The 26,539-nt window shown below is 39.1% G+C and overlaps 1 protein-coding gene across 6 annotated transcripts in view; it reads right to left on the bottom strand.

Annotated features, from left to right (window-relative positions):
• The window catches only part of C4H7orf57 (chromosome 4 C7orf57 homolog), a 47,247-nt gene that overhangs the window by 18,909 nt on the left and 1,799 nt on the right, over positions 1-26,539 (bottom strand). For 4 of the 6 annotated variants that reach the window (XM_060691799.2, XM_060691800.2, XM_060691801.2 and 1 more), the window contains exons 3-6: positions 23,674-23,798; positions 6,453-6,650; positions 4,154-4,259; positions 3,837-3,993 (exon numbers count right to left, since the gene is read on the bottom strand). In XM_060691799.2, the coding sequence (XP_060547782.1) occupies positions 3,837-3,993; positions 4,154-4,259; positions 6,453-6,650; positions 23,674-23,798 (586 nt within the window). The remainder of the gene's footprint in view (positions 1-3,836; positions 3,994-4,153; positions 4,260-6,452; positions 6,651-23,673; positions 23,799-26,539) is intronic. The other 2 variants (XM_034416429.2, XM_034416428.2) reach the window with 1 other exon arrangement.

Below are 26,539 nucleotides of genomic sequence, written 5' to 3'. Positions count from 1 at the left end.
GGAAAAGCCAGCAATAATGTGTATGAGTAGAAGATTAACATATATTCTATCCACATATTAATTTCAGATACAGAAATTGTAAGCATAAATTTTAGCATTTAGAGTGCTAAATACTACAGCTAGATTACACTAGATTACTTCAACAAATGGAACCTGTTAATGACCTCAATCACATGATGTACTAAATCAAGTTGTGATTTGGTTTATAGTTAGTTCTCGACTTACAATTCTAACTGAGCCCAGAATTATAGTCATAAATTGTTGGGCTTGTTAAGCAGATCACTATATGATTATACACAATTTTATGACCTGATTTGTGGCAGTTATCAAGCAACTGCAGTGGTCATTAAGCAAATCCCTTTTAGCCATTATTTTTCAGAATCCAGAATCAAATGCTGGAAATTAACAAAAAGTGCTGAGAATCATAGTCACGTGACAGTGGGATATTACAAAAGGCTATAAATGTGAGCCTGTAATCATGTATATGTGTGCAGCTGTCAGAACTTCAAAATTGGTCTGTCATAAATTTGATTATTAATTGTCTGGTCATTAAGCAAGAACTACTTGTATAGGATATCCAAATTACAATATAACACTTCTTTTTATCTGCAATTAGTAGCTATGTTTTTATGTTAATTTACTTTAATCTAGTCTTTAAACAGCTATTTTTCCTGCAGGAAAATAGGCTTGCGTAAAAGAGCATTCACAAACAGACTAATTCCTAAGCAGCATCTATATTATTCAGGCTCAGGAGTGAAATGCTCCCGGTTCGGATCGACTCGGGCGAGTAGGTAGCGATGGAGAACCGGTAGCAAAAATCCCTTTCCCCCAGCCTCCAGCTTGTTTACCTTCGCACGCCAGCCTTGCTTCGCTTGCTGTAATCCCTGCAATCAATTGTATCAGCAAGCAACTGAATCTCCCTGCCTGCAATCAAGCTCATCGGTGAGCAGCTTTTTCTGCCTTCCTGCCTGCCTGTAAGTTTTTTTCCCTTTGGGGAGCTTTAAAAAAATAATTAATTGGGGTTTTTTTTAGTTGTTCTTTTTTTAGACCTAACCATTTAAAGTTTAAGAAGTTTTAAATTTAGCTGCTTTTATATAAAAATAAAAATAAAATAAAATAATATTTGTGCAGCTTTCTGAGATTTTGTGTGTTTCTGTAGTGTTTCACTCTAAGTACATAAACACACAAAATCTCACAAAACTGTATGTGGAATGTTGTGTGTGTAAAGTGTGAAAGTTGGTTTTTTGGACTTTTTGTGGCTGTATGAGGTTCCTGCTTGTTGCAGGGGCCATTTTGCCCCTGCTTTTACATTGTGGGTGAGCCAGTTGTGTTGTGTTGTGTTGTATATGTGTAAAGTGTGAAAGTTGGTTTTTTTGGGCTTTTTGTGGCTGTGTGAGGTTCCTGCTTGTTGCAGGGGCCATTTTGGGTCTAGCACAGCTGCTTTTACATTGTGGGTGAGCCTGTTGTGTTGTGTTGTGTGTGTGTGTAAAGTGTGAAAGTTGGTTTTTTGGGCTTTTTGTGGCTATGTGAGGTTCCTGCTTGTTGCAGGGGCCATTTTGGGTCTAGCACAGCTGCTTTTACATTGGGTGAGCCAGTTGTGTTGTGTTGTGTGTGTATAAAGTGTGAAAGTTGGTTTTTTGGGCTTTTTGTGGCTGTCTGAGGTTCCTGCTTGTTGCAGGGGCCATTTTGGGTCTAGCACAGCTGTTTTTACATTGTGGGTAAGCCAGTTGTGTTGTGTTGTGTTTTGTAGGTTAAAAAAGGGCAAAGAAGTGATGTTGACTTAGCCACGCCCACCTGACCACCAAGCTCCACCCACCCAGTCACCTGACCACCAAGCCCCGTCCAGTAATTAAGCCATGCCCACAGAACCGGTAGTGAAAATTTTTAGATTTCACCCCTGTTCAGACGCCTTTGTTTTTTCAAACACTCCTTTGATTTTTCAAAGAAGTGAGGAAAAGAATGTGCCTTCCTCAAATTCAAAGAGGTTGTTATTAGCCAAAATAGAAAAGAAGAAATTAGCTTCCAATTAACCAGGACTGCAAAAGTATTAGGAAAAGAGACTTCAACTTGGCTTATGTTTTCTGTGGAAATTGGCAAGAGACCAGTAAGTCTTTTAAACATGTTTAAAACTAAAATTAATATGCAATAGAGTAGTATTCCATATATATGGCCTGTTTTAGTATTATATACATAAGATTGGATCAATCGTTAATCTAGATCTTTAATTTATACACACTTTGGTAAGCAAAATAGCAAATTAGTAGAACCTGCAAAATGTTTTCAATATGGAAAACTGCATTTTGAATTCAAAATATCTATATTGGATAAATTGGAAAGTTTCAAGCATTCTGGGAAAACTTCCATATCATCTTCAACCAACCATTTCATATTCAAAACAATTGTTCTGAATTCAAGACATCTTCCACACTAGACATAAACACTTATTTGAGCTCAAATAATTGGCTGAGGGCTGCATAAAGTCTTAAGTTTTTCTGTTTGGTTTTGGCTAAGCATAGTGTATAAATCCATTCCCTACAGTTTGTAAATTCTGATTTATTAATAAGCACTATATAAGAACCCTGTGATTGAGATTTATTTGAATAAGCATAAATAATATACTTACATAAGTATGCACAGGAAAGCCCCGTAGAGGTCTTTAAAGACTAATCCCTAATCACCAATGATGTTAGCTAGTTTGGGTAATGATGGTCTACAAGAAAACAACCAAGCTCAGAGCACCAAGGACCCCTCAAGGATTCTCGGCTACAGATATTCTCCTTTATTAAATACTAGATGAATACCTGTGCTCCACTATGAAATTATGTGATCGGACTTGATAAATCGACAGAATTTGAAAATTAATGAGTAGTTACGGCCTCTCCTCTTCTCTCCCTCAGGCTAGCCCCACAGAAGCCTCTCCTCTCTATCCCCTTCTCTCCCTCAGGCTGGCCCCATAGACCCTCTCCTCTCCCCTTCTCTTCCTCAGGCTGGCCCCATAGACCCTCTCCTCTCCCCTTCTTTCCCTCAGGCTAGCCCCATAAATCCTCTCCTCTCCCTCAGGCTGGCCCCATAGACCCATTCCTCTCTCCTTCTCTCCCTCAGGCTGGCTCCACAGAAACGTCTCCTATCCTATCCCTTTCTCTCCCTCAGGCTTTCTAGCCCCTTCTCTCCATGAGGCTTGTCCCACAGAAGCCTGTCCTATGCTATCCCATTCTCTCCAGTTATTTTCAAGTTGGGAGGGGGAGTAGAACGTCTAACTAATTAGCATCAGAGTGTGTTACAATAATATAGTAAATATTAATGCTCTGATGGTCATTTCGAAAAATCCTTTCTTAGTGAGCACCTAGAAGCCAAGAGGAACATACGTGGCAAATTTCAAGTTTTGTAGGCTTTATGGTTCTGGAGATTTTGTGATTAATGTGTGAGTGGTTTTGGCTTTTATATATATAGACTAGCCCATAATAGTATAGTTAATAGTTAGTTAGTTTAATTAATTAAAACTATGTATTGCTACTTATTATTTTCTAATAGTCTTTTTTACAATATTTATGTTTTATTTTTCATACACACAATTTTCAGACTAAATTTCTTAAACATTTAAACACCAGTAGTAAAAAACACTAGTTCCAGTGGAATAGGTTTCCGAGTATACATATTTAAGATTGTACTGCAAGCATATTGCTACAAAAAGTTCCCCACATGCATAACTAATCTTTTTCTGGGTAGTGTAAAAACTTTAAATCTATTTTCATATTTGGTTTTTAAAAATCTAACTGACATACTAGCATCATTTTTAAAAATAAGCAATATAACAGCTAGGAATAGCAGAATCCTACCTCTCTTTTCTCTTTGTTCTCTTTGTCTTCAGCATCCCTTTGCCAAACACTTTTCATATCAAAATCAAAAGGACCCCTTTTAGGTTCATAGCTGGCTGGTTGATCTGATTTAAATTCTTCATGAATCATGTAGTCTGGAATTGCTGGAGAACGAGATCTGGAGGCAAAAATGTTACCATTATTCAATATAGCTTTTGCCATCAAAATGGGAGACATAAACAGGCAATGGAACATTTTTTTTAATTTAAACATTCAACAAAACCATTCCCCTCATTGTAAAATTAAATTAACACATCTCATGAAAACAGAATACTTACTTAGAGTCATCGGCTGCTTGTTTACTATGATGCGAGTACCATTCAGGTGCACCGTAAGGCCCCAGTGATACTTTTTGTGGAGTAGGAGTAAAATGTCTCAGTAAATCTTAAAGATATTTAAAAATATAAAATATATTTAAACAACTGCAGATTTTAAAAAAGATAATCAAATAAATTCTGTTTCCTGCACACTGTTAGAGCAAGGAAAAATAAATATTTTATATTAATCCACTAAAGGAGAACAATATCTAAATGACAGGATATAAGAGATTTTGATGCAATCTCCTCTTTTTTTACATTTTGCTTTTAAAATTTATTGGTGGCCGTATTTGAAGTAGGAATAACATGATGTGGAAGATAGTGTTTAACTGTTTCATATTATGCTACTGTAGATTCTTTATAAAAATTACTTTACCATGATGTTTGAAAAAAATATATATTTATTCACCTTTCAGGAAAATAAGAGAGAAATATTTAATATTTAAAAGAAATCAAAATGCCATATAAAAGGAGCCAGCCATATCTCCGGAATAATTCATTTTGCTCTCCCTTCATTTCTTGTTTCTTCTTTGCTGTGTGTACCCTAAAACATTGAGCATTGCAGAGACACAATCTTAATTCTCTTTTTTAATTAAAAAATATTGTGCTCCTGCAAACCTCAGGATTCTTCCATGCTTGCTGATCATTCCCTCTTGTACATGCCTCTTGCCAATTTGATTAAATAAGCTTTGAGAGACTTCCCTGAATATTGAAAATAACATGACAATAATTTATAAACTGGAAATGAGAGTATTCAGAAATAGATTGATTTTAAAATGTAGAAATTACTTTACAGCGTTGGGTAAATTTAATATTTCAGTTTGATACTTCAGGGACTCCAAGATAACCAGATGTGAGGTATTCTAGTTGAGATTTAGCATAAAGGAACAGTTGGGATTGTTGGTGTTATCACCCTCCTTGCTACCTGATTCTGTTGCTGGATTGGCAATAGAGTCCCAAAGGCTATTGATCTTTGGGGGTTTCAATTTGCTGTCTGGCGACTGAATGTGGGGAGGCTCAGAAGATTGTGGTTTTGGTGGATCTGTCCCAAATAACTGACAGCAAGGTACATATCAGTGTTCACATGCAGGGTCTAGTTTTTGTACAGAGATGGTGGTGGACATTAACATCAGTTGTGGACAGATAATTCATGGTTGCCTTTTGAATCTCCTTTTCCTTCAGAGAGAGACAGAACTTATTCAATTGGCTTCTTCCAGGCAATTGATGGACTAAATGGGGTCCAGAGAGAACTTGGGGTTTTCCCTGAAGATTTAGTGAGCAACTTGGCTCAGGCCCTAACTGTTGCCTGGAGTGGATGGGTGACTGTAACCTTGGATTATATTATTCCTATATGGGATCTCATGATGCACCAACCCTAGGTGCACATTTGTTTGCTGAGGTACTCCAGAAGATGACATATCCAATTCCTACAACCATTCTTCATATGTTTAAGCCTTCAGTCCCCTAATCATTTTAGTTGCTCTTCTTTGGACTCTTTCTAGACTCTCAACATATTTTTTATATAGTGGCAAACAAAGCTGGATGCAATATTCCAAGCGTGGTCCTACCAAGGCATTATAAAGTGGTATTAACACTTCACATAACTTGATTCTATCCCTCTATTAATGCAGTCTAACACTATGTTGGCTTTTATGGCAACTGCAGCACACTACTGGTTCATATATAAGTGACTGTACACCAGGGCTCTAAGATCTCTTTCACAGTTACTACTGTGCATTTGGTTTTTCTTGCCTAAATATAAATCTTACTTTTCTCTACACTGAATTTCATTTGGTTAGATATGTTTAAGCCTGTCAAGGTCCTTCTGTATCTTGAGCTATCATCTGGAGTATTGGCTATTTATGTCAGCTTGGCCTCATCTGCAGATTTAACCAGTTCCCCTTCTATCCCCTCGTCTAAGTCACTGATGAAGATATTGAAGAGTACTGGCCCTAAGACAGAGCCTTGTGGTACCCCGCTGGAATTGAAGCAAAAAACCAAAAATAATATGGTCTCATAAGTAGCAATAGAGGTCTAAGATGTTTTCTTATTGTTCAGAATCTTAGAATTGGTAAGAAAAGCACTTGAGAAACTAAGAACCATAATGTCAGCTGGAAAAATAAAATGTTCATGCTTCTTTTCTGTTATATTCTAACTTCAGTTTCCAACATTTCTAACAGTAATTTCTTTCTTTGTCTTCACATAAAAATACTCACATCAACCTTCTGAATAGCTTTGATATTTGTTTAAATTAAATCACCTGGTCGACCTCCTTGCTTTGCCAATTTTACATATTCTGAATCAGTATCCTTGATCCACTTTCTTCGACCCCCAAAGGTAATGTCATTGTGATTATCCCCCAAATCACCAAGACCTGGGATCTGAGATGTTGGCTGTTGTGCAACTTCTGAACTAACTTGTTCCTCTGATTGTTTCAGGGGGATATGATAATACCAATCTGTAATGATAATAAATAACGGAGGATAAATGTTAAAGGCTATATGATCAAATGGGCAACATTTGTAACACAATGCTTGGTTACCAAATAATACTTGATCTATGGGAGAATATGTAGACACAGTTGAAAAAAAATATGGAACTTTGTTTTTATATAGACAATAGCAGCAAGAGTTCTGCATGGAACAGAGATGGAAAGCCTCACATATACTCACAATGTAAAAAATAGATGGTAAAATTAAGGAGTTGAGAAATAGATTGCTTTGAATAAAGAAAGAACTTTATCTAGCTTTGTTTCTTCTTGGAAACCACTCTTAGATTTTTGTTTTGATTTTATTTATTTATGATGATACAAGTGCTTGTTATGATTTATTCAAAAGATTACTGATTTTTAGGTTTTTATGTTATCAAAATAAGTTCAAAGTTATCTTTTTTCAAGTTTTTTACCTTTTTATTTGCACTCTCCAATTTTGTTTTTACCTATTCCTTTCCTTTTTAAAAAACACTTTTTTCTTTGCTTTCTATGCTTATTTGTAATTTAATAAAGTTTTGAAAAATAATAAAATTTGGAATATATAATGACTAAGAGATCCAGTTAGCTTTTGAGTAGTATGCTAGAGAAATAAAGGGCAGTGCTAGGACAAAATCAAAATTGGATACAAATTCCTTCAATACTGTCAGGCCTAAAACAAAAAACGATATGGTGATTTTTCCAAACTGTATGTTTTTTTAATTGTTTCACACCTATATACAAACTCTTGCCAGACTGAGAACTCTACTATCTGTATCTACCATATACTCTATCAACTATTAGGGAGGGGCTATCTTCATCCTCTTTCTCTCACAGATATGGATTAAGTTACCTCCTATTTCTTTGGAGTGCACCTTCACCCTAGTCTTGAAGTCCATAAAATTGGCAGTTTCCCCTGAGTCATTCATAGCTTGATTATTTCTGGCATAATAACAGTGCAGAAGGGCAAAATAACAGTGATTATCAGATGTTTAAACAGAACACTACTCTACACTTGGTTTGAGTTTGGTTTTTTTATCACTGATTCAGCAGTCCTTCTGAACTGGGCAAAATCTATTTCCCAAATTTGTGTTTGGTTTGAGAGCTTATGGCACTTTCTTTCCATCATCTGACCTTTCCTGCTTCAGTTAAATGTGAGCATTGACCCCATCCTTTATGGGTTCCTCTGTCAAAATCCTTTCATGTTTTGCTATTCACAAGGGATAGCAACTTGGTAATAGGCTTGTATCAGGTTCTGACAGGTTCTGGAGAACCGGTAGCGGAAATTTAGAGTTTGGAGAACCGACAAATGCCACCTCTGGCTGGGCCCAAAGTGGGGTGGGAATGGAGATTTTGCAATATCCTTCCCCCAGGAGTTGGGAGAGAATGGGGACGCACCTTAGTTTTTGGGGAGGAAAATAAGAAAAAACCTGATTGGTGGGTGGATCGGCCTCCCGGAATACCCTCAATCAACTGTTCCCAGAGGTGATGTTTAGCAACAGGTTCCTTGGTTGTGAGCTCTATGCCTTTCTTTTTTTTCTGCCTCTGAAAGCCTCTGAAACAGAGCTTCAGAAAAAAAGGTTTTTCTGAAGCTCTGTTTGAAGGCTTTTTTTCTGAAGCTTCTTTTGGAGGCTTTTATTCTGAAGGACTATCTGTACTTTGTTCAATCTCCTTTCCTTGGTGTTGGTATATAGATTAACCACTTCCGATCTGTTGGTTATTGTGCCTTTCTCCAGATTTGTTAACATAGTTTGGTTAGAACTTTTACTGATTCTTCTTTTGTTGCTTGCCATATTATTTCAGATAAAAGCCTTTCAGAGGCTTTTTTTCTGAAGCTTCTTTGAGAGGCTTCTTTCAGCCTCTGAAATCTCTGTTTGCAAGGCTGGACGGGGTTATATTCGGAGTATAAGACACACCCAGATTTTCACTCCCTTTTTGGGGGGCAAAAGATGCGCCTTATACTCCGAAAAATATGGTATTTCTACTGCCTCACAAGAGTGTCAATCAGACTATTTAATTCTATACTACCTATTTTCTCCATACTTTCTATCTATTAAAGAATTATAGCTAATACAAAGGTTGGTCCAGCTTCATTCTCCCTGTCTCATATATTTCTTTTGTTTGTTTCTTCATTATCTCCATTTTGGAAGTATTTTCCTCCAATACTGTTACATTTATATACCATATTTTTTCGGAGTATGACGCACTTCTTTCCTCCCTAAAAGAGAGTGAAAATTTGGATGTGTCTTATACACCGAATGTAGCCCCACCACTGGCCCCCACCCTTTGGCCTCTGCCTTCCCGCAATTTACCTCCTTGCAGCAAACAGCAAACAGCCTGTTTCAGTTTCAGCACAGTCTCATTAGCACAAGCAGTTGATTGTTGGTGTTGGATTGGCCTCCTGACCCTCAGCAGTTTCAGGCTGCAGGGATTGCCATTGCTGTCTCCCCATGCCCCATTTTTGGCCTCCGCTGTTTGCTACAAGCAGGCAAATTGCTGGGAGGCAGATTTTTTTTTCTTGTGCTAATCAGGATCTGGACAGGACGTGGACAGAATCTTGGGACGGCTGAACGCAACCACATGTTTATTGGACCCGTGTCCCTCCTGGTTGGTGCTGGCTTCCCGGGAGGTTACACGAGGCTGGCTCCAGGGGATATTAACGCTTCTTTGAGCGAGGGTGTCCTGCCGGCCGCCTTGAAAGAGGCGGCGGTGAGGCCTCTCCTCAAGAAGCCATCCCTGGATCCGGCTGTTTTGGCTAACTATCGTCCAGTCTCCAACCTTCACTTTATTGCGAAGGTTGTTGAGAGTGTGGTGGCGCGACAGCTTCCCCAGTACCTGGATGAAGCTGTCTATCTGGATCCGCTCCAGTCCGGCTTCAGACCTTGGTACAGCACGGAAACGGCACTGGTCGCGTTGGTGGATGATCTCTGGAGGGCCCGGGATAGGGGTTATTCCTCTATCCTGGTCCTATTAGACCTCTCAGCGGCTTTTGATACCATCGACCATGGTATCATGTTGCGCCGGCTGGAGGGACTGGGAGTGGGGGGCACCGTTTTGCGGTGGTTCTCCTCCTATCTCTCTGACCGGTTGCAATCTGTGTTGACGGGGGCAGCGGTCGACCCCAAGGTGCCTTGTTTGTGGGGTGCCACAAGGGTCGGTCCTCTCGCCCCTCCTGTTCAACATTTATGTGAAGCCGCTGGGTGAGATCATCCGTGGTTTTGGGGTGGAGTTCCATCAGTACGCTGATGATACTCAGCTGTACATTTCCACCCCAGACCATCCCAATGATGCCTTGGAAGTGATGTCCCAGTGCCTGGAGGCCGTGCAGGTCTGGATGGGGAGAAACAGGCTTCGACTCAACCCTTCCAAGACCGAGTGGCTGTGGCTGCCGCCGTCCCGGTATAGCCAGCTGACGCCATCGCTGGTTATTGGGGGGAGAATCATTGGCCCCCACGGAGAGGGCCCGCAACTTGGGTGTCCTCCTGGATGCGCGGCTGTCTTTAGAAGGGCATATGACAGCCGTGGCCAGGGGGGCTTTTTGTCAGGTTCGCCTGATACGCCAGTTGCGCCCCTTTCTGGACCGGGACTCCCTACGCACGGTCACTCAAGCACTCGTCACTTCTCGTCTGGACTATTGTAACGCTCTCTACATGGGGCTCCCCTTGGGGTACACCCAGAGGCTCCAACTGGTGCAGAATGCGGCTGCGCGTGGGATTATGGGAGCGACGGGGCGCTCCCATGTGACTCCTCTCCTGCACGAGCTGCATTGGCTTCCGGTGGACTTCCGGGTGCGCTTCAAGGGGTTGGTGATCACCTTTAAAGCACTCCATGGCTTAGGGCCAGGGTACTTACGGGACCGCCTTCTGCCACCAATAGCCTCCCACCGGCCGGTTCTCTCCCACAGAGAGGGCCTCCTTAGGGTGCCGTCGGCCAGACAATGCCGGCTGACGACCCCCAGGAGGAGAGCCTTCTCTGTGGTGGCACCTACCCTATGGAACAATCTACCCCCAGAGATACGAGTGATCTCTGACCTCCGGATTTTTCGTCGGGCCCTAAAAACTTATTTTTTTCAGTTAGCTGGTCTGTCTTGATTTTAGGGTTAGTTTTAAAATTTTAATATTGATTTTAATTGACAAGTTTTAAATTATGGGCCAAATTTATAAATTATTTTAACTTTATTTTTAACTGTGATGTTATGTATAGATGTTTTTATCTTGGCTGTTCACCGCCCTGAGTCCGAAAGGAGAAGGGCGGTATAGAAATTTGAATAATAAATAAATAAATAAATAAATAATCAGGCTGTGCTGAAAACAAAAATGAAACTAAAGCAGGCTGTTTGCTGTTTGCTGCAAGGAGAAAAATTGCTGGGAGGCAGAGGCGGATTTCTTTTCTTGTTTTCCTCCCTAAAAAAGGTAGGTGCATCTTATAGTCCTGATCGTCTTATACTCTGAAAAATACAGTAAATATATCACAACTTTATTAATTCTTTGTTTGCTATCTTGTGTTTCATTAAATATTTCATTGAAATAACCATCAAGTCTTCCAATACTGTTTTTAAAGGGGAGAGATTTCATTTTTTCAAACTTGAATTGTAGATTTATAATTGTTATTATAAATGTAGAAAATAATTATTAAAAGTCTAGCAGTAGTTCCTCTTCTCTCCATTCTAGCATATACTTTATTTTTTAAGAGTAGACATTAAAATTTAGGGCTAATCTTGGATATTTCTTCTTTACTAATATTGACCCATTTTAGGGGTATCTAACAATATTCTCTTCTCCTCTTTCAGATGGTCTTAATAGTAAAATAGTCCTCAATTTATGACCACAATTGAATTATGGTTGTAAGTCATGATAGTTAAATGAAGTGCCCATGTAATGGTCTCATATAATGTCCACAATTCCTGCTCTCGTTGTTTCAGTCAATAAGTGACCATGCTGATCATTAAGTGGAACACAGGATGCCTCAAAGGGTGGGGCAAAGTCCTGGGAGATGCAGGCATAGACCAAAGTGCAGCACCTCTTCAGATCACACACGGCCTGTCCTGACCTTCTCTAACCTAGGCACCCCTTGCAATGCACAGCTTCCCATCTGGCTGGATTCTACACTTTTGGACCACCTCTCCTAGTCACATCTTTCTCCACTTATCTTTCCCAAAGATCATCTTTGGGAAAGAAAACCAGACAATCCACTTTGTGGCCTTTCTGTACAGAGGCTGAATTGTGCTATCCTGGAAGCAGGCAATATATTGGATCACATCTTCAGTGTCCCTATGGTTGATCATAAGAATGGACAGATTGCAAAATGCCTGAATAGTATTTATGTGATTATTGGGGTGATGGAGTGGCTGTAAGTTTAGATACAAGCTCGAAGATCCCTTCTTTCAGTGCCATCGGATTTTTTTTTTTGGATATACATCAATATCATTATATGAACAGTGAAGGATCTGGGTATCATTCATTTAAATACAAATAATAATAATAATATTAATAATATGTTACATTAATCATATTTATATACAGTAATTGATACATATTTGTATTAGAGTGTATATATAACAGTGTTTTTGTGCCCCATTCTAATAACAATCACAATATTATGATACTATCTTTCAACATCTAATCTTTATATCTAGCTATTACTTTTAGTATATTATATAAAAATATGTATAATAATAGTCCCCCTTGATTTATTTTTCTACCTCTATTCTAGCTCTCAAGAAAGCCAATCTTATATTAAACAGCCGGAATGGGATTTTTCGCTAGAACCCTTCGCCCTGCCTATTTCTCCTCAAGGTTTTCGCCTTCTCGTTATTAGCCACAAACTTTTCTCCTCAGCTGACCCTCCCTCAGTCTTTTGCTCCAGCACATGGGCCCTGGCCCTTCTGTCCCAGCTTCTTCGCCACAGCCCATTTGTCAAAGTACAGTTCGCATCGGGCTTTTGGGCACCCAGGACAGTTCACAGCCAGCCAATCAATGCGGGGACTCAGGGGCTTTGGGAGTGGAAGAGGAGGGGGAGGGTGAGAAAAAGAAAGAAATGGGAGAGAGAAAGAAAGAGATAGAAAGAAAAAGAAAATAAAGAAAAGGGAAACAGAAAAAAAGAGGGAGGGAAGGGAGAATGACAGAAAGGAAGGAAAGGAGGGAGGGAAGGAAAGAAGGAGGGGTAGAAGCTCCCCTGTATATGATCCTGCCTCACTGACACCAAACAGGAAGAGAAAGGCAGGGTGGGGGGAGAAAGAAAAGGGGAGAGAAAAAGAAAAAGAAAAGGGAAAGGGAAACGAAGAAAAAAGGAGGGAGGAAGGGAAGGAGAAAGACAGGAAGGAAAGAAGGAAAGAAGGAAGGAAAGGGAATGAGATGAATGGAAAGAGTGAGGGAGGGACACAAACTTTTTCCTTAGGAAATTAGGAGGGAATTTAAGTTCTCCTGTTTGTTTATTCAGGAAAGAGGTTGTTAAACATAAAGGGTGGGCAAATCAAAGCCAGAGCAATGTAAACAATGTAAACTTTTTTTCCCAGGGAAAAAAAAGAAAGTGGTAAAAAGAATTTTCCTCTCTGACTTCAAACATACTCCTTTCGATGAATCCTGGTTATTTACACCCCTCCCCCCGCACTTCCATCAAGCACAAGTCTCTTGCTGGAGCAGGGGTTGAACTAGATGACCTCCGGGGTCCCTTCCAGCTTGAAGCTACATCTAGTGCCAGGGTTTGTGGTCCTTCCTTTTTTTCTCCCTCCCTCCCTCCCATTCCCTTCCCCTTCCTTCCTGTCTTTCTCCCTTCCCTTCCCTTCCCTCCCTCTTTTTTTCTTTCCCTTTTCTTTCTTTTTTCTCTTTTTCTTTCTCTCTCCCCTTTCTTTTCTTTCTCTCCCCCCCTTCTCTTCCCATTCGGTGTCGGTATAGGGGAGCTTCCACCTCTTCCCTTCCTTCTCCTAACAAGCGCCTGAGGCTGTTTAGCCTTGTCTAGTAAATTCCTTCCCTTTTCTGGAAATTTTCCTCTCTGTTAGAGGCACCAAAATAACCCAAATTATATAAGGTCTCCTGCTAGAGCGGGGGGGTTGCATTAGATGACCTGCGGGGTCCCTTCCAGCCTGAAGCTACATCTAGTTATAATAACATCTGGGTTATTATCATCTGGATAACCACATTTAGTTATCCCTCTTCTACAGGGAGAGGCCTGGGAACACCACCTGATTCCTCGCACTCTACCGCCCCCCCCATCTTTTGTGGTAAAGAGATGAGAACCACCCCTTGTCTCAGGCACTTTGGACAAAGGGGGTTGTTGTTGGCCCTCCTGTGCCTCCCTCTGAGCTGCAGCCCCTGCTCTTCCACTCCCAAAGCCCCCGCGTCCCTGCACCAATTGTCTGCAAACTGTCCTGGGCGCCCAAAAGCCTGATGCGAACTGTACTTTGGCGAATGGGCCACAGCGAAGGGGCTGGGATGGAGGGGCTGTGGCCCATATGTCAGGGCAAAAGGCTGGAGGAGGGAAAGGAGAAATGTTTGTGGCTAATAACATGGAGGCGAAAACCTTGAGGAGAAACAGGCAGGGCGAAGGGTTCAAGCTGAAAAGTCATAGACCCTCAACAGCATTCCCTTTCTAACGATAATCTCTTGCCCGCTTTTAGTATTTCAATTCTTATTTGTTTTTTGACTTGCCTCCCAAACTCCTCCCTTTGGTCTTTGTCTCTGTCTACATCTTTCCTATTTAGCCCAAATATTTCTTCCATCTCTAGGTTCTGTCCAAGCCCCTAGTTTCCTTTTGAAACTATGTTTCTTTTTATCCAATACCATTTTTTGATCTCTTAATATATATTGTCCCTTATTTGATTCATAAGACTTTATTGTCTTTTTCTTCTCTTCTTGTTTTATTTGTTGATTTATCTGTTCTGTCTTTTCCTCTGATTTTTCTATTACCTCCTCTATTTCCTGTACGCACTCTACCGCCCCCCCCATTTCCTGTGTTTTATCTTTATTCATTGTCCCTTGTTGAACATTTTCTGATTTCCCCAAGATGTCATGCATTAAGTCTTTTATCTTCCTGTGGTTATTTATCAACGTATCGTAAGTACTTTGAAGCATCAACAGCATTTCTTTTTGAAATCCACTCATCTCCCCCTGATGCAACATCTTGTCTTATTTTGATAGATCCAAATATTGCTCAATAGCCTGTCAGTAGTCTGTCACCACCCCAAAGTCTTAATTGTCTATGACCTCAGAAAGACAATTTAGAAATCATTTCTGGAATCCTAGCGTTGCTCCTCAGGGGAATGCAATAGTTATAGTTCTTTGTATCCCACAGTTAGTCAATTAGTTACATTTAGGTAATTCAGGAAGATTTCCAAATGTTCACTCTGTAAATTCAGTCATAGGTCCTGGCATTTAAAAATCCCTTTCTTTAGATGTCTTCCATAATCTCACAGCTTTATAACCATGAAGTAGACAGATATAGAACAGCAGTCCTCCAGATGTTATTTATTTCCATTTTTTTTCCTTTTGTCTTATCAGTACTTTCCAAGGTTATAGGAGTTTAGTATATATTCCATTAAAAACCAGTTGATGGCTCCTTCATCTTAAATTTCAATGTTGAACAAAATCTAGCAAATATTTATTTCAGTTTTTGCAAATAGTCAATATTCAGACAAATAATTCCAGCATTTTAAAATGCCGTACCAAAATATTGCCAATAAAATTTGAAACTCCAATCTTTCTATATTTTAAAGATTTTGTGCTCTCCCTTTTTACTTTTCTTTCAGGTCTGTAATTTTTCACTGCTTCAATAAGGATTTCAAAGAGTCTCTTTTCCAGGGTTTATTTTATTTGAGTTAGGTTCTAGGTAAAAAGAGAATCACCTCACCCAGTTCCAATCACTGTTCATCTATACCGCTCCAGCACATTCTTTATTTCTTCGGCTGCCCCAGCTTCACAGCAGTCATAATGGCTGCCTTTCCTTGTCATCGTTGGATGAAAGGGAATCCCTGGGTCCAGCTGGAGAGCCGCTGTTCTCCACAACCTGCAGGCTGCCCTTTCTTTCTTCGTCACCCCCTATAAGGTGACGTTAGCCCCTTGAGGGGGCTCTCCAATGAGGAGGATTCAGCACGAGTTTGTGGAGCCCCACTCGTGTCTGATCTTGCTGCAATGTCAAACCAGAAGTCCCTGTGCCATCATAATTTTTAAATGATTGCTGAATGAATTGTCTTGACTCAAAGACAACCTGTATTTTCTAACTGACTTATCTGTGTTTCAATACAAGAGTCTAATATAGTTATTATAATTCAACTCTTCTTTTTCTCTTCTCTAACATGCCTCTTTCTATCTTAATGTGAAAAGTTGTAAATTCCGGTTTGTCCTCAGTTCTTGATAAAATATCAAAAATAGTTTTTTGTTAGTCTTCTGCCAATATATATTTCTGCCAATATATACTCAGCATTTGTTATTAATTAAAGGTAAAAGTAAAGGTTCCCCTCACACATATGTGCTAGTTGTTCCCGACTCTAGGGGGCGGTGCTCATCTCCGTTTCAAAGCCGAAGAGCCAGCACTGTCCGAAGACATCTCTGTGGTCATATGGCCAGCATGACTAAATGCCAAAGGCGCACGGAACGCTATTACCTTCCCACCAAAGGTGGTCCCTATTTTTCAATTTACATTTTTTACATGCTTTCAAAGTGCTAGGTTGGCAGAAGCTGGGACAAGTAACGGGAGCTCACCCCATTATGTGGTACTAGGGATTCGAACCAGTGAACTGCCGACCTTTCGATCAACAAGCTCAGCATCTTAGCCACTGAGCCACCGTGTCCCTTGTTATTAATGATCAACTTCAATTTGCAATTTACTTAAATCTGATTTTGTACTTGAAAAGAAAGGGATATTCTATTTCCTAAATATGTAGGGTTTCTTTATTACTTTAAATCTTTTATTCATTTCCACTTTTACACTTATCACCTCCCATCCCAATTCTTGGTTGCTTATTGCAAGGCTTTATTTGTAAACTAGAGAGGATACTTATCAATGTCTTTTTTTACCCATATTCCTAGGCAAAGCAGAACAAAGATCCCTTCCCTAAAACTCAACCTCCCTTCAGATCAACATATTGCTATCAATTTAATAATTTCATAGTAGCTCAGAATTAACAAGCTAAACATTAAATATAAAACCTGTACATTGTATTTATTACTTATCAATATAATAAAGATTTACAACATTTATAGCATCCACTAGCCGGGGTGGCACAGGGGTTAGAGTGCAGTACTGCAGGCTACTTCTGCTGATTGTTGGCTGTCTGCAATTTAGCAGTTCAAATCTCAGTAGGCACAAGGTTCATTCAGCCTTCCATTCTTCTGAGGTGGGTAAAATGAGGACCCAAATTGTTGGAGACAACATGCTGACTCTGTAAACCACTTAGAGAGGGCTTTAAAGCACTGTAAAGCGGTATATAAGTCTAAGTGCTATTGCTATCCAACTGTAGTTTTAGCCCTTCATCTGACCCCATTGAGAGATGGAGGTACCAATCCTTTTCATTTTATAATTGCTGGTCTCCTTATTTAGGTAAATTAGCACTGTCTTGCTTTCTAAATCAAGAAGTTAATGCAAATCTTTATTCTTCAATCCCACTACTGCATTAAATTTTCTTACACTTTTTTATTTATTTAAATAAATCATCTAATTACCCTTTTCTATGTCTTCCAGTTCAAGATAGCTTTATATTGTCTCAGTTATCACACCTCCTATTAAAAAATCTTGCAAAAACCTTTCTCCTTTCATTCCTACTTATGCAACATTATTATTCCTCATTGCCTACTCAGAAATTATATATATGCACATATATACATAAACATTCTTTCGGTAAAAATGTAATCCAACTTTTTGGAAGCAGGGTTTTCTTTCCTTTTAAGTTGTCCTTGTGGACATTTCCTTTTTATATTCCTTACAAATAGCATTTGGCCAATACCAAAGAATTTATATTTTGGTTTTTTCCTAATTTTTATCATTTTCATCTGTTCATAAGTAGATTCATAAGTACAGTTATGAACAGGGTGGATAAAAATAAAGGGTTTTTTAAAAAATAAAATTAAAAAAATGGATTAAAAAATTTAAATCTGATTTTTTTTATCAGATTTTTTTTAATAAAATGCGTTTGGAGTAAAAAATCTATCTAAAGATAGTTTTCTATGTAAGATACATTATTAATTTAGTTTATTCAACATGAAATGGAGCTTAGTTATATAGCATAAGGCTGTATATTCTGAAATATTTACATTTTTTGTAAACTCATTCCATGAATCTAAGCTCTGCAAGCTAAATAGGAAACCTTCATTTTGTTTGTAAACAATAATATTAAAGATTCTAACTACTAGCAAGAATGAGTCCTTACATTTAAAAATCACCTGTCATTTCAGATCCATCATGGCAGCGCCTGTTGCGGGCATCCACTCACCTGCTGCCTACCACTTCCCTTACATTGTTGTGTCATTGCCGTATCACCAGCCATCCCATTAAAAGTGAATGGGACTGTTGGTGAGTCAACAGCGGGTCAGAGAAGGAGCTGCTGCAGGAGATAGATGACAGTTGCTCTTTAAAAATTATGATTTAAATTGAGCTGATTTAAATCAAGCCTTTTTACTAGTGATTTAAATCATGATTTCAATCGTGATTTAAATAAAATCCACTCTGCTTATGAATGTGGGGCATAGTTACTAAACAGGATTTTTGTATGCATAATGGTAATTTAGACTGTCATTTTTCCATACCAATCAGTCATTTCATTATCTTTTCTTTCCAACTTGAATAATAGTAGAACAACATCCATGTTACTCTAAAAATGAAGGGTTTCCATCTAAGGAGGAAAAAAAAGCTTGGGGAGTGTACTAAAGACAAATGAACTGAAGACCAACCATGAATTCTGTGATGTCAACATACAAGAACATTTCTTTAATATCAAGTTTTTAAAAATTAAAGTAATTTAAAACAGAGGACATAATGCTGTAAACACAAATAAATTCAGCTGGGAATTTTATGTAATAATACAGTGCCTATTAGCATACATTCAATTGGGAGTTTTCTTGTTATGGTTTGATACTTACCAACAGAGACTGGTGAGACTTGGAGAGTTTAGAAAAAAATGTATTGTATAATTGCTGTAGAATGAACTATATCCATGGTATCATCACTGTATCTAAGAGATTTTACTGTCTGTAAAAATTGGGTAAGTAAATGACAAGCCCGCAAAGACTCTGGCTACAAAGGAAGAAATAGTATAATTTATGTTTGCAGGAAAGATTGGCTGATATCCTGCTTTATCTAAAATACTTGGTAGATAAAATAGGCAAGGAGCCAGTAATTCTGCTCAGTAAGAATATTCTAGAACAGAGGTGTCAACCTCATGGCGCGTGGGCCGGATGTGTCATGCGCTTGCCATGCCCATCGACGTTTAGGAAAGGGGGAAAAAATGTGATATGTCATGTGTCGACATGTTGTCATGAGTTTGACATCCCTGCTCTAGAAGCATCTAACTGTGCAATTCAAGAAATAACATTTAGACATTTTAGAAGCTGAAATCAAAGTTTTTCTCATTTACATTACTCAGAAATATTACCTTCTCTATACTGAAAGAAAATTGGATGAACAATTTGAATGGACAACCGCTGAAAGTCTCAATACAAGGATACATTAGAAATGGTTTCAAAAAGTCATAAATACTATAACTCAAATCCTAGAGAGTGGTCTGTCAAGAAAAAAAGTACTACTGTACAAATTTTCAACTATAGGAGTGAGTTGGACCATTAATGTAGGAAACTCTAGCTATACGAAATGAAGAGAAAATGCAGAAAGTTGCAGAAAATATAGTATAAAATACGAACGCACAAACCTTCCATATAAGACAAGATAGGATATTAATAGGATATTAATTTGGGAATGGGATAAAATCAACACGTTTGTACAGTTCTATTGCTAGCCAAGATGATAAGAATATCAGTTAACTGGACCAAAGTTAGATTAATGGTATCATCTGGAATTCCCAAAATTAAACCTTTCTGAGATCTGATTAGGAAGATTCATTCAGAAAATGGTTAAATTAAGAAAGCAAGAATTTTGTTACAGTCTCCACGTTCTGCTTCTTTTTCTTTGTATGCTTCTTAGGAGGACCAGAATGAAGTAGGAGGGAGCTCTCTCACTGTACTGTAAAACTTTTTCCTTGTACCATTTTAACTCATTGGCTTCTTGGATGGTTTATTTTTGGACACATGTCTATCAGTCTTCAATAAAACTAGTAGATCCTTATTTAGAAATAGCCTGAGTGACAGATTACCTATGTAGAGCATTTTCACACTGGTGATTTATCACTAAGGCCATTTAAATCCTCTGCACCAGGCACCGAAATTCAGTGCCCAAGCCAGGCCCCACCTCAGTCTAAAGAGCATAAATGATGATAGTCTTTCCTCTGCTTATGTTGGGAGAAAGTGGAAACAAAGCCAGGGTTCTAATTTTTGCCCTTAAATTGTCCCACCATTAAGCTATAAAATCAGAACCATTCATAAGTCTTGTTACTGAAGCAGATTAAAGCTTGGCCATCATGGCATCAAAAATCATGCTAGCATATTGTTTTTCTACTCATGTACATTAACTCAGCTATAAGAAAGAGCCCTCAGTACTGTTTGATCTTCCAGGCAACATTATTTTGGAAAGTACATGTAAAAATGTGACCAAAGAAAACTCCACAATTTCTTTAACCTACCAACTTCTTGTTTTCTATCACATTGTTATCAAAAATGTTCCTACTATCAATGAATTTAGGTGAAGTTGAATCTGTTAATCATGTTGTTCTGTGCTCCCTTTTTCTAATAAGAACTGCTGTGCTTAATTAAGCCAGTTCAATAAATTGGTACCCTGTTTCCCCCCAAAATAAGACATCCCCTGATAATAAGCCCAATCGGGCTTTGGAGTGCATGTCAGTAAGGCCAAGTGCTTATTTCAGAGTTCAAAAAAATATAAGACAGGGTCTTGTTTTTGGGGAAACATGGTAGATAAGTAGATGACTTCCAGCAGAGAAATATAAGAATACTTCCAGCAGCATGACTAAGTTCCCTGCTATTGTTTATATTATACAGTTAGAGGGCTCAGGAATTAACTGTTTTTTTCCAAATTTATCTTGATTGAAGTAAATATTGTTGAATGTTTTGGCATACATTTTTACATGTACATATGTATATAATTTATTACTATTGCTAAAATAATTGTAATAAACCTGCTATAAATTTCAGTATGTAGATGATATGATATCAGGTAAATACAGTTGATTTCAAAAGTTGATTATTATTTCATCTTAAAAATATAGCTGGGCAGCTTTCAAATTGACAAAGCCAGCAAAAATTTAAGAACATCAACATCAACTTAAGGGGATGAATCAAGAAGACGTAAGGTCTTCTGATCATACAAATGGGAAGAGCTGAAATGAGCAAGATATTTGAAAATGAGCATAACACACAAAAAAGAACTGATGAAAATGATGGACTACTGAGGATTTAAGATATGTCTAAGCAAGGCTATTTTTTGTTCTTAAATCCCTCAAAAGCAGCCTGAAACCATCTTACAATTATCTTCCCTTCTACCAGTCTGAAAATATGAGAAGATGCAAATGAATAATTAATGAATCAAAGCATCCTATTTCTACATAACAGAAAAGTGCATGAGAAAAATGGGGTTCCCATGTTCCTGAGCTACTCCTGCTTCGGAAACAAATACAAAAATAAAAACCAAACCAAACAGCTCCAACTATACATAGTACGGTAAAAAACAATATGAAGTGATAGTACCCCCATTTTTATTGTTGAAAAAAAAGTCAATATGATTAGTTGCGACTGTATAAGTAACTATAACTTCAGGGAGCTATTGTACTGGTCTTTGATTATAATAAATATTGGATTTGATTTGAAGTCCAGAAAGCTTAGTTATTATGGATAAAATAGTATAAAAATAATTAGAAAAGAGCAACAACCAAATAGCAATAATAAAAATAGAATATTACAAGAAGGAAATAAGTCATAATCAAAGACCAAAATATCCTATACAGGTAATAGATCACCAAATCCTACCCTAAGGCTTCTTTAAAGGTCCTAGATTTTTAAAAACAGATTATATAAGAACACAGCATGGTTTGGACTACATCAACTTCACTAAATCCTATTCCATAGGGCAGGCACACAGAGAGTGCATCCGCTACAGATGGAATATATGATGTATTGTTTTGGAGGGAAATGCCTTCTTGTATCTGAAGCAGAAAATTTATGTTATATCACAATCTACTCCATCTGGCATGTATGATGCTCTGAAAAGAACCATTATCATTAAGTGCCCATGAAGTTAATGCCATAAGAGGGAAGGTACTGTTTTTTAAAAATATTTCTTGCAATTTTACAAATTATTGTTCATGTTATTTATAAGTTGCCTTGATAGCATAACTACTTTAAAAGTTATCATACAAGCATCAGTAATTCTGACAGAAAAAATAAGTACTAGAATTAGATAGTCATACTAGGCTATGATGAATTAAAGGTTAGAGGAAAGGAACAAAAAGAAATAAAACCCTCCAAAATTGTACATCTGAGTACATAATAGCAATAGTAATAGCACTTTAACTTATATACTGCTTCACAGTGCTTTACAGCCCTAAGTGTTTTACAGAGTCAGCATATTGCCCTCAACAATTTGGGTCCTCAGTTTACCGACCTTGGAAGGATGGAAGGCTGAGTCAACCTTGAGTTGGTAAGAATCAAACTGCTGGCAGCCGGCAGTCAGAAGAAATAGCCTACAGTACTTCATTCTAACCACTGCGCCACCATGGCTCTTACTCTTTTGTTATTTATTGCTTGCTTACTTAATTTATTTATTTATAAGCTGCAAAATCATAAGGGATTCAGCAATATGCAAAAGATTAAAAATAAGTTGATAAAAACAAGAAAAAGATGTATAACAAAAATATTACACTGGGCAAATAATAAGAATTAAAATATCACATTGTTTACAATTCATGCTGATACAAAAATCATCCTCAAGGTGTGTTGAAATAACAGGTTTTTAAAAACCTTCCTAAAACACAGTTAAGACTGCAGATAGTGACTAGCAGAGCTAGTTGGCAACTGACAGAAAGTGAGAAGAGGCTGGGAAAAATAAAACATTTTATTTCATGAAACATTTTCTCCTTGTAAATAAGCAAATTAATTTTAAAGCGAATTAGTTAAATTGTACTTCAAATGTAATTGTATGAAATTTTTATGTATTGAAATATATAAAATAAGAGATTATTTCTTAAAATAACTTTGTATACATTCAGCGTTTAAATCTGAAGTATTGTACAGATTGCTGCAATTTTGTTTCAGAACTATTACTTTTCATTTTCTGCTGTGGTTTGTAAACTATTTGCATCTGTTTTTGTTAACATTTCCCTAAAATTGTGATACTCTTCCTTAGGGAAGAACAGTTAACAACTCTGTGTATTGGTTTCACACTGCCAAAATCCAAGCTCTGTATCAAAATTTTCTTCATTTTAATTCCAATTTTGCATATCCTTAAGAGTTGTCCATACCAATATCAGAGAAGGACGCCAAGAGAAAACAAGACTCAATAACTAAAATGTATGAACGTTTGATATTTCAACAAATATACAATTAATGTACCGGTATATCTTATTACAACAGGGGTGTCAAACTCAGTTTTATTGAGGGCCGCATCAGGATTATGGTTGACTTCGGGGGGGGGAGGGGGGAGGGATACACGTGTGTGTGTGTGGGCATGGCCAGTTCCCATTGCCGCTGTGCTCGCTCTCCTTGGCCAGGTTACTCATGGTGTGTGCAGGAGGGCAAAGTGTGTGGGTCAAAGGGAGCCCTACTCCATCTCTTTATGAGAAGACCTGGCTTTGTAACCAAAGTATCCTCAGTGATAGGATGAGAGACCACCAGGAGAGGTCAGGAGGGGAAAAGGGGATAGGAAAAGGTAGCAGATGCTGGTGGCCAAGTGTTAAGGCAGGATTTACCTTCACTCTCATTATAATCTTCCTTTTTTCCTTCCAGCTTCATTTTTTCTTTCTTCTTCCTTCCCCTTTTTCCTTCCTTGCTCTCTTCCCCTCTTTCCTTGTCCTGTTTTCTGCACTGGAAATAGCTGTTTGCAACACACAAGGAAGGGATACTTTCCTAAGAGCTCACAATTCAAGAATACCAATGTGCACATGAGGTATCAGGGTGGGGAAGGCCATGGGGGGCTTAGTAATAGAACAGGCTCTCAAGACCTCCCTGACCCACTAAGATACCTCATGCTTCTCCCTCCCTTCCTGCCACAAGGACTCACCTTGCAAACATCTGTCTCCTCGTTTTGTTTCTCTGTTTTTTTGCCTTTACTTTGAGGAAGGAAGAGGAGAGTTGGCTGGGAATGTCTTTCATGCTGAGAATGGATGCTCCTGGATGCTAAAATATCGCACAGATTCAGGCACCCATCCTCTTTTGCAGAGTCAGGGACCCAGAAACTTTCATTCTTGGTGCGAGAAGTGTTTGCTGGTCTCATGCTCCTCCCTTCCCAACTACTTTCCACTTAATTACTTAATGAAACCTCATTGTCCCACAAAGCACACTTGCATGCAAATGGGGCAAAACAGAGAGAGAGAAAGAAAGCAATCCAATTGTGTGCGTGTTTATGGGAGAGATCGATCCGTACAGGGCACCCAAGCTGCTGGCAGTGACGTGGGTGACAGGAGCCACGTGAGCAGTGAGGTGGAGTGGTGGTGGAGTATGAAGCAAGGCGGGGGGGTACAGAGCTGTCCCCCTCGCCCCGCACTGGCTTACCTGAGTGCCCTGCCAGCCAGGCACTGAAGCGCCATAACTGCTACTGCAGCAAGGCAGAGAGGGGGTCTCTCTCTCTCTCTCTCTCTCTCTCTCTCTCTCTCTCTCTCTCTCTCTCTCTCTCTGTGTGTGTGTCTGTGTGTGTACATGAGAGAGCAAGCATGCGATCCTTGCTTTAGTCGGGGCATTGAAGCTGCTGGCAGCGGCAGGGGGGAAGAGCCAACTGAGCAGTCGTTTTTCTCGTCCTCCCCACTCAAGCAGCGCAGACTCAAAGCAACAACAGGGCCTCTCATTTTTCTCCCACCGCAGCAAACTCCAGCTTCAGTCAGGGCATTTAAGCTGTTGGAGGTGGCAGCCACCTAATGATTGCCCCTTCCCCAACCATCCAGCACCACCTGACCTGTTTCTTGCTGGCTGGCACAAAACCTCGCTGTTCTTTTCATCCTCCCTGTCCAAGTGGTAGTGGGCTCCAAACCCATTTATTTAAACAAGCCGGGCTGGCTTAAGATGAAATTTTTAACTGTTTTTAAATGTTTTAAACGTTTTAATTGGTAAATGAGTTTTAATTGGGCCAAATTTATATATCTTTTAATTGTTTTTAATATTTGTTCTGCATGTTTTTTAATCTGGCTGTACACCGCCCTGAGTCCTCAGGGAGAAGGGCGGTATAGAAATCCAATATAAAATAAAATAAAAATAAAAGGACAGGGTCTCATTCCTGCTCCGGCGCAGCGAATTCTGGCAGGATGGATGCGGGTGTGAAGGGCCTGGCCCCACAGTGCTTCCTCGCTCAGTTGAAGGCTTCATTCAACCTTCAAACAGTAAGACTGGCCCACGTAAGTGAGCAGCGCACCAGGGCCATGGATGGCGTTGGTTCCTGCACCCAGCTGATTCAGATTCCACGGCCAGCCTTACTGTTTGAAGGCTGAATGAAGCCTTGAGTGGGGAGGATGAGGAGAAAAACAGCTGCTCAGTTGGCTCTCCCCCCACCCCCACCGCTGCTGCCAGCAGCTTGAATGCCCCGACTGAAGCAGGGATTGCACTCTCTCTCTCTCATACACACACACACAGAATTTGAAGAGACTCTCTCCTCTGTGTGTGTGTGTGTGGTGGCAGTTGCAGCGCTTCAATGCCTGGCTGGCAGGGCACTTAGGTAAGCCAGTACAGGGCGTGGGGGAGGAACCCCCTCTGCCTCACTTTGTGGCCATCGCACTAGTGCGTTGGTCAGCTTTCTGCTAAGTTACAGCACCCCAGCTTACCTGTGGGCCTTTCAGCCAGGCCAAACCCTCACTCCACCCCACCCGCCACCCAGGGCAGCCATATCCCTTCATTAATCTTTCCAGCTCTTTTCACCACCGCCACTTCTCACGAAAAAAAAAATTATCACGAGGTTAGGTCTGAACTATTTTTTTACTGTAATCCCACAGATTACTTTAGTTGTTCTGCACATGGTGACAGAGAACTGGGCCTGCGTGCACGCCCGTTGGGATGGCTGGAGCTGGGCTAAAGTGAGGCAGGCAGGACCCTTAGTTTCCAGGATGGCCACGCGGGCCTTGAGTTTGATACGCCTGTATTACAATATAACAAATACTAAAATTTCCCATCTGCAGGAAAGTTCATAAAGGTTTGTATCCAAAGCTGTTTTAAAATATTCCAAATGGGCTTTTTCCATTTGACATGGCTTCCAAATATATACATATTTCCAAAACCCTGAGATATGTTGTAGCTTACCAAGATATTATTTTTTTCATGAGTATTCAGTAGAATTCTTTCTAACATTAAGACTATCAGTTTTAAGCCACTCTTCATAATGTCTCTTTCTTTCCCTTTTATACTAGGTGAAGACACAATGCCATTTATCCAAAACTAAAGCATTTTTATGTAAACTATTGAGCGTTAGCCATATTAAGCACGGTGTGCTTTATTTCTAAGAAAATATATAATGGAATGTTTATTATATCATAAATGCAAACTAATAAAATTTTAAATTCAATTAAATCAGTAACAGGAAAAATATTTGAGCTCGATAAGCATTGCACATATTTAATCTGTCCCCTAACTTTTCAT

This window comes from Pantherophis guttatus, chromosome 4 (assembly GCF_059756535.1).
Source record: "Pantherophis guttatus breed Tessera chromosome 4, ASM5975653v1, whole genome shotgun sequence".
In the NCBI taxonomy this organism is placed as follows: domain Eukaryota; kingdom Metazoa; phylum Chordata; class Lepidosauria; order Squamata; family Colubridae; genus Pantherophis; species Pantherophis guttatus.
The sequence above is the reverse complement of the archived record's forward strand: the minus strand, read 5'-3'. Positions and strand labels throughout refer to the sequence as shown.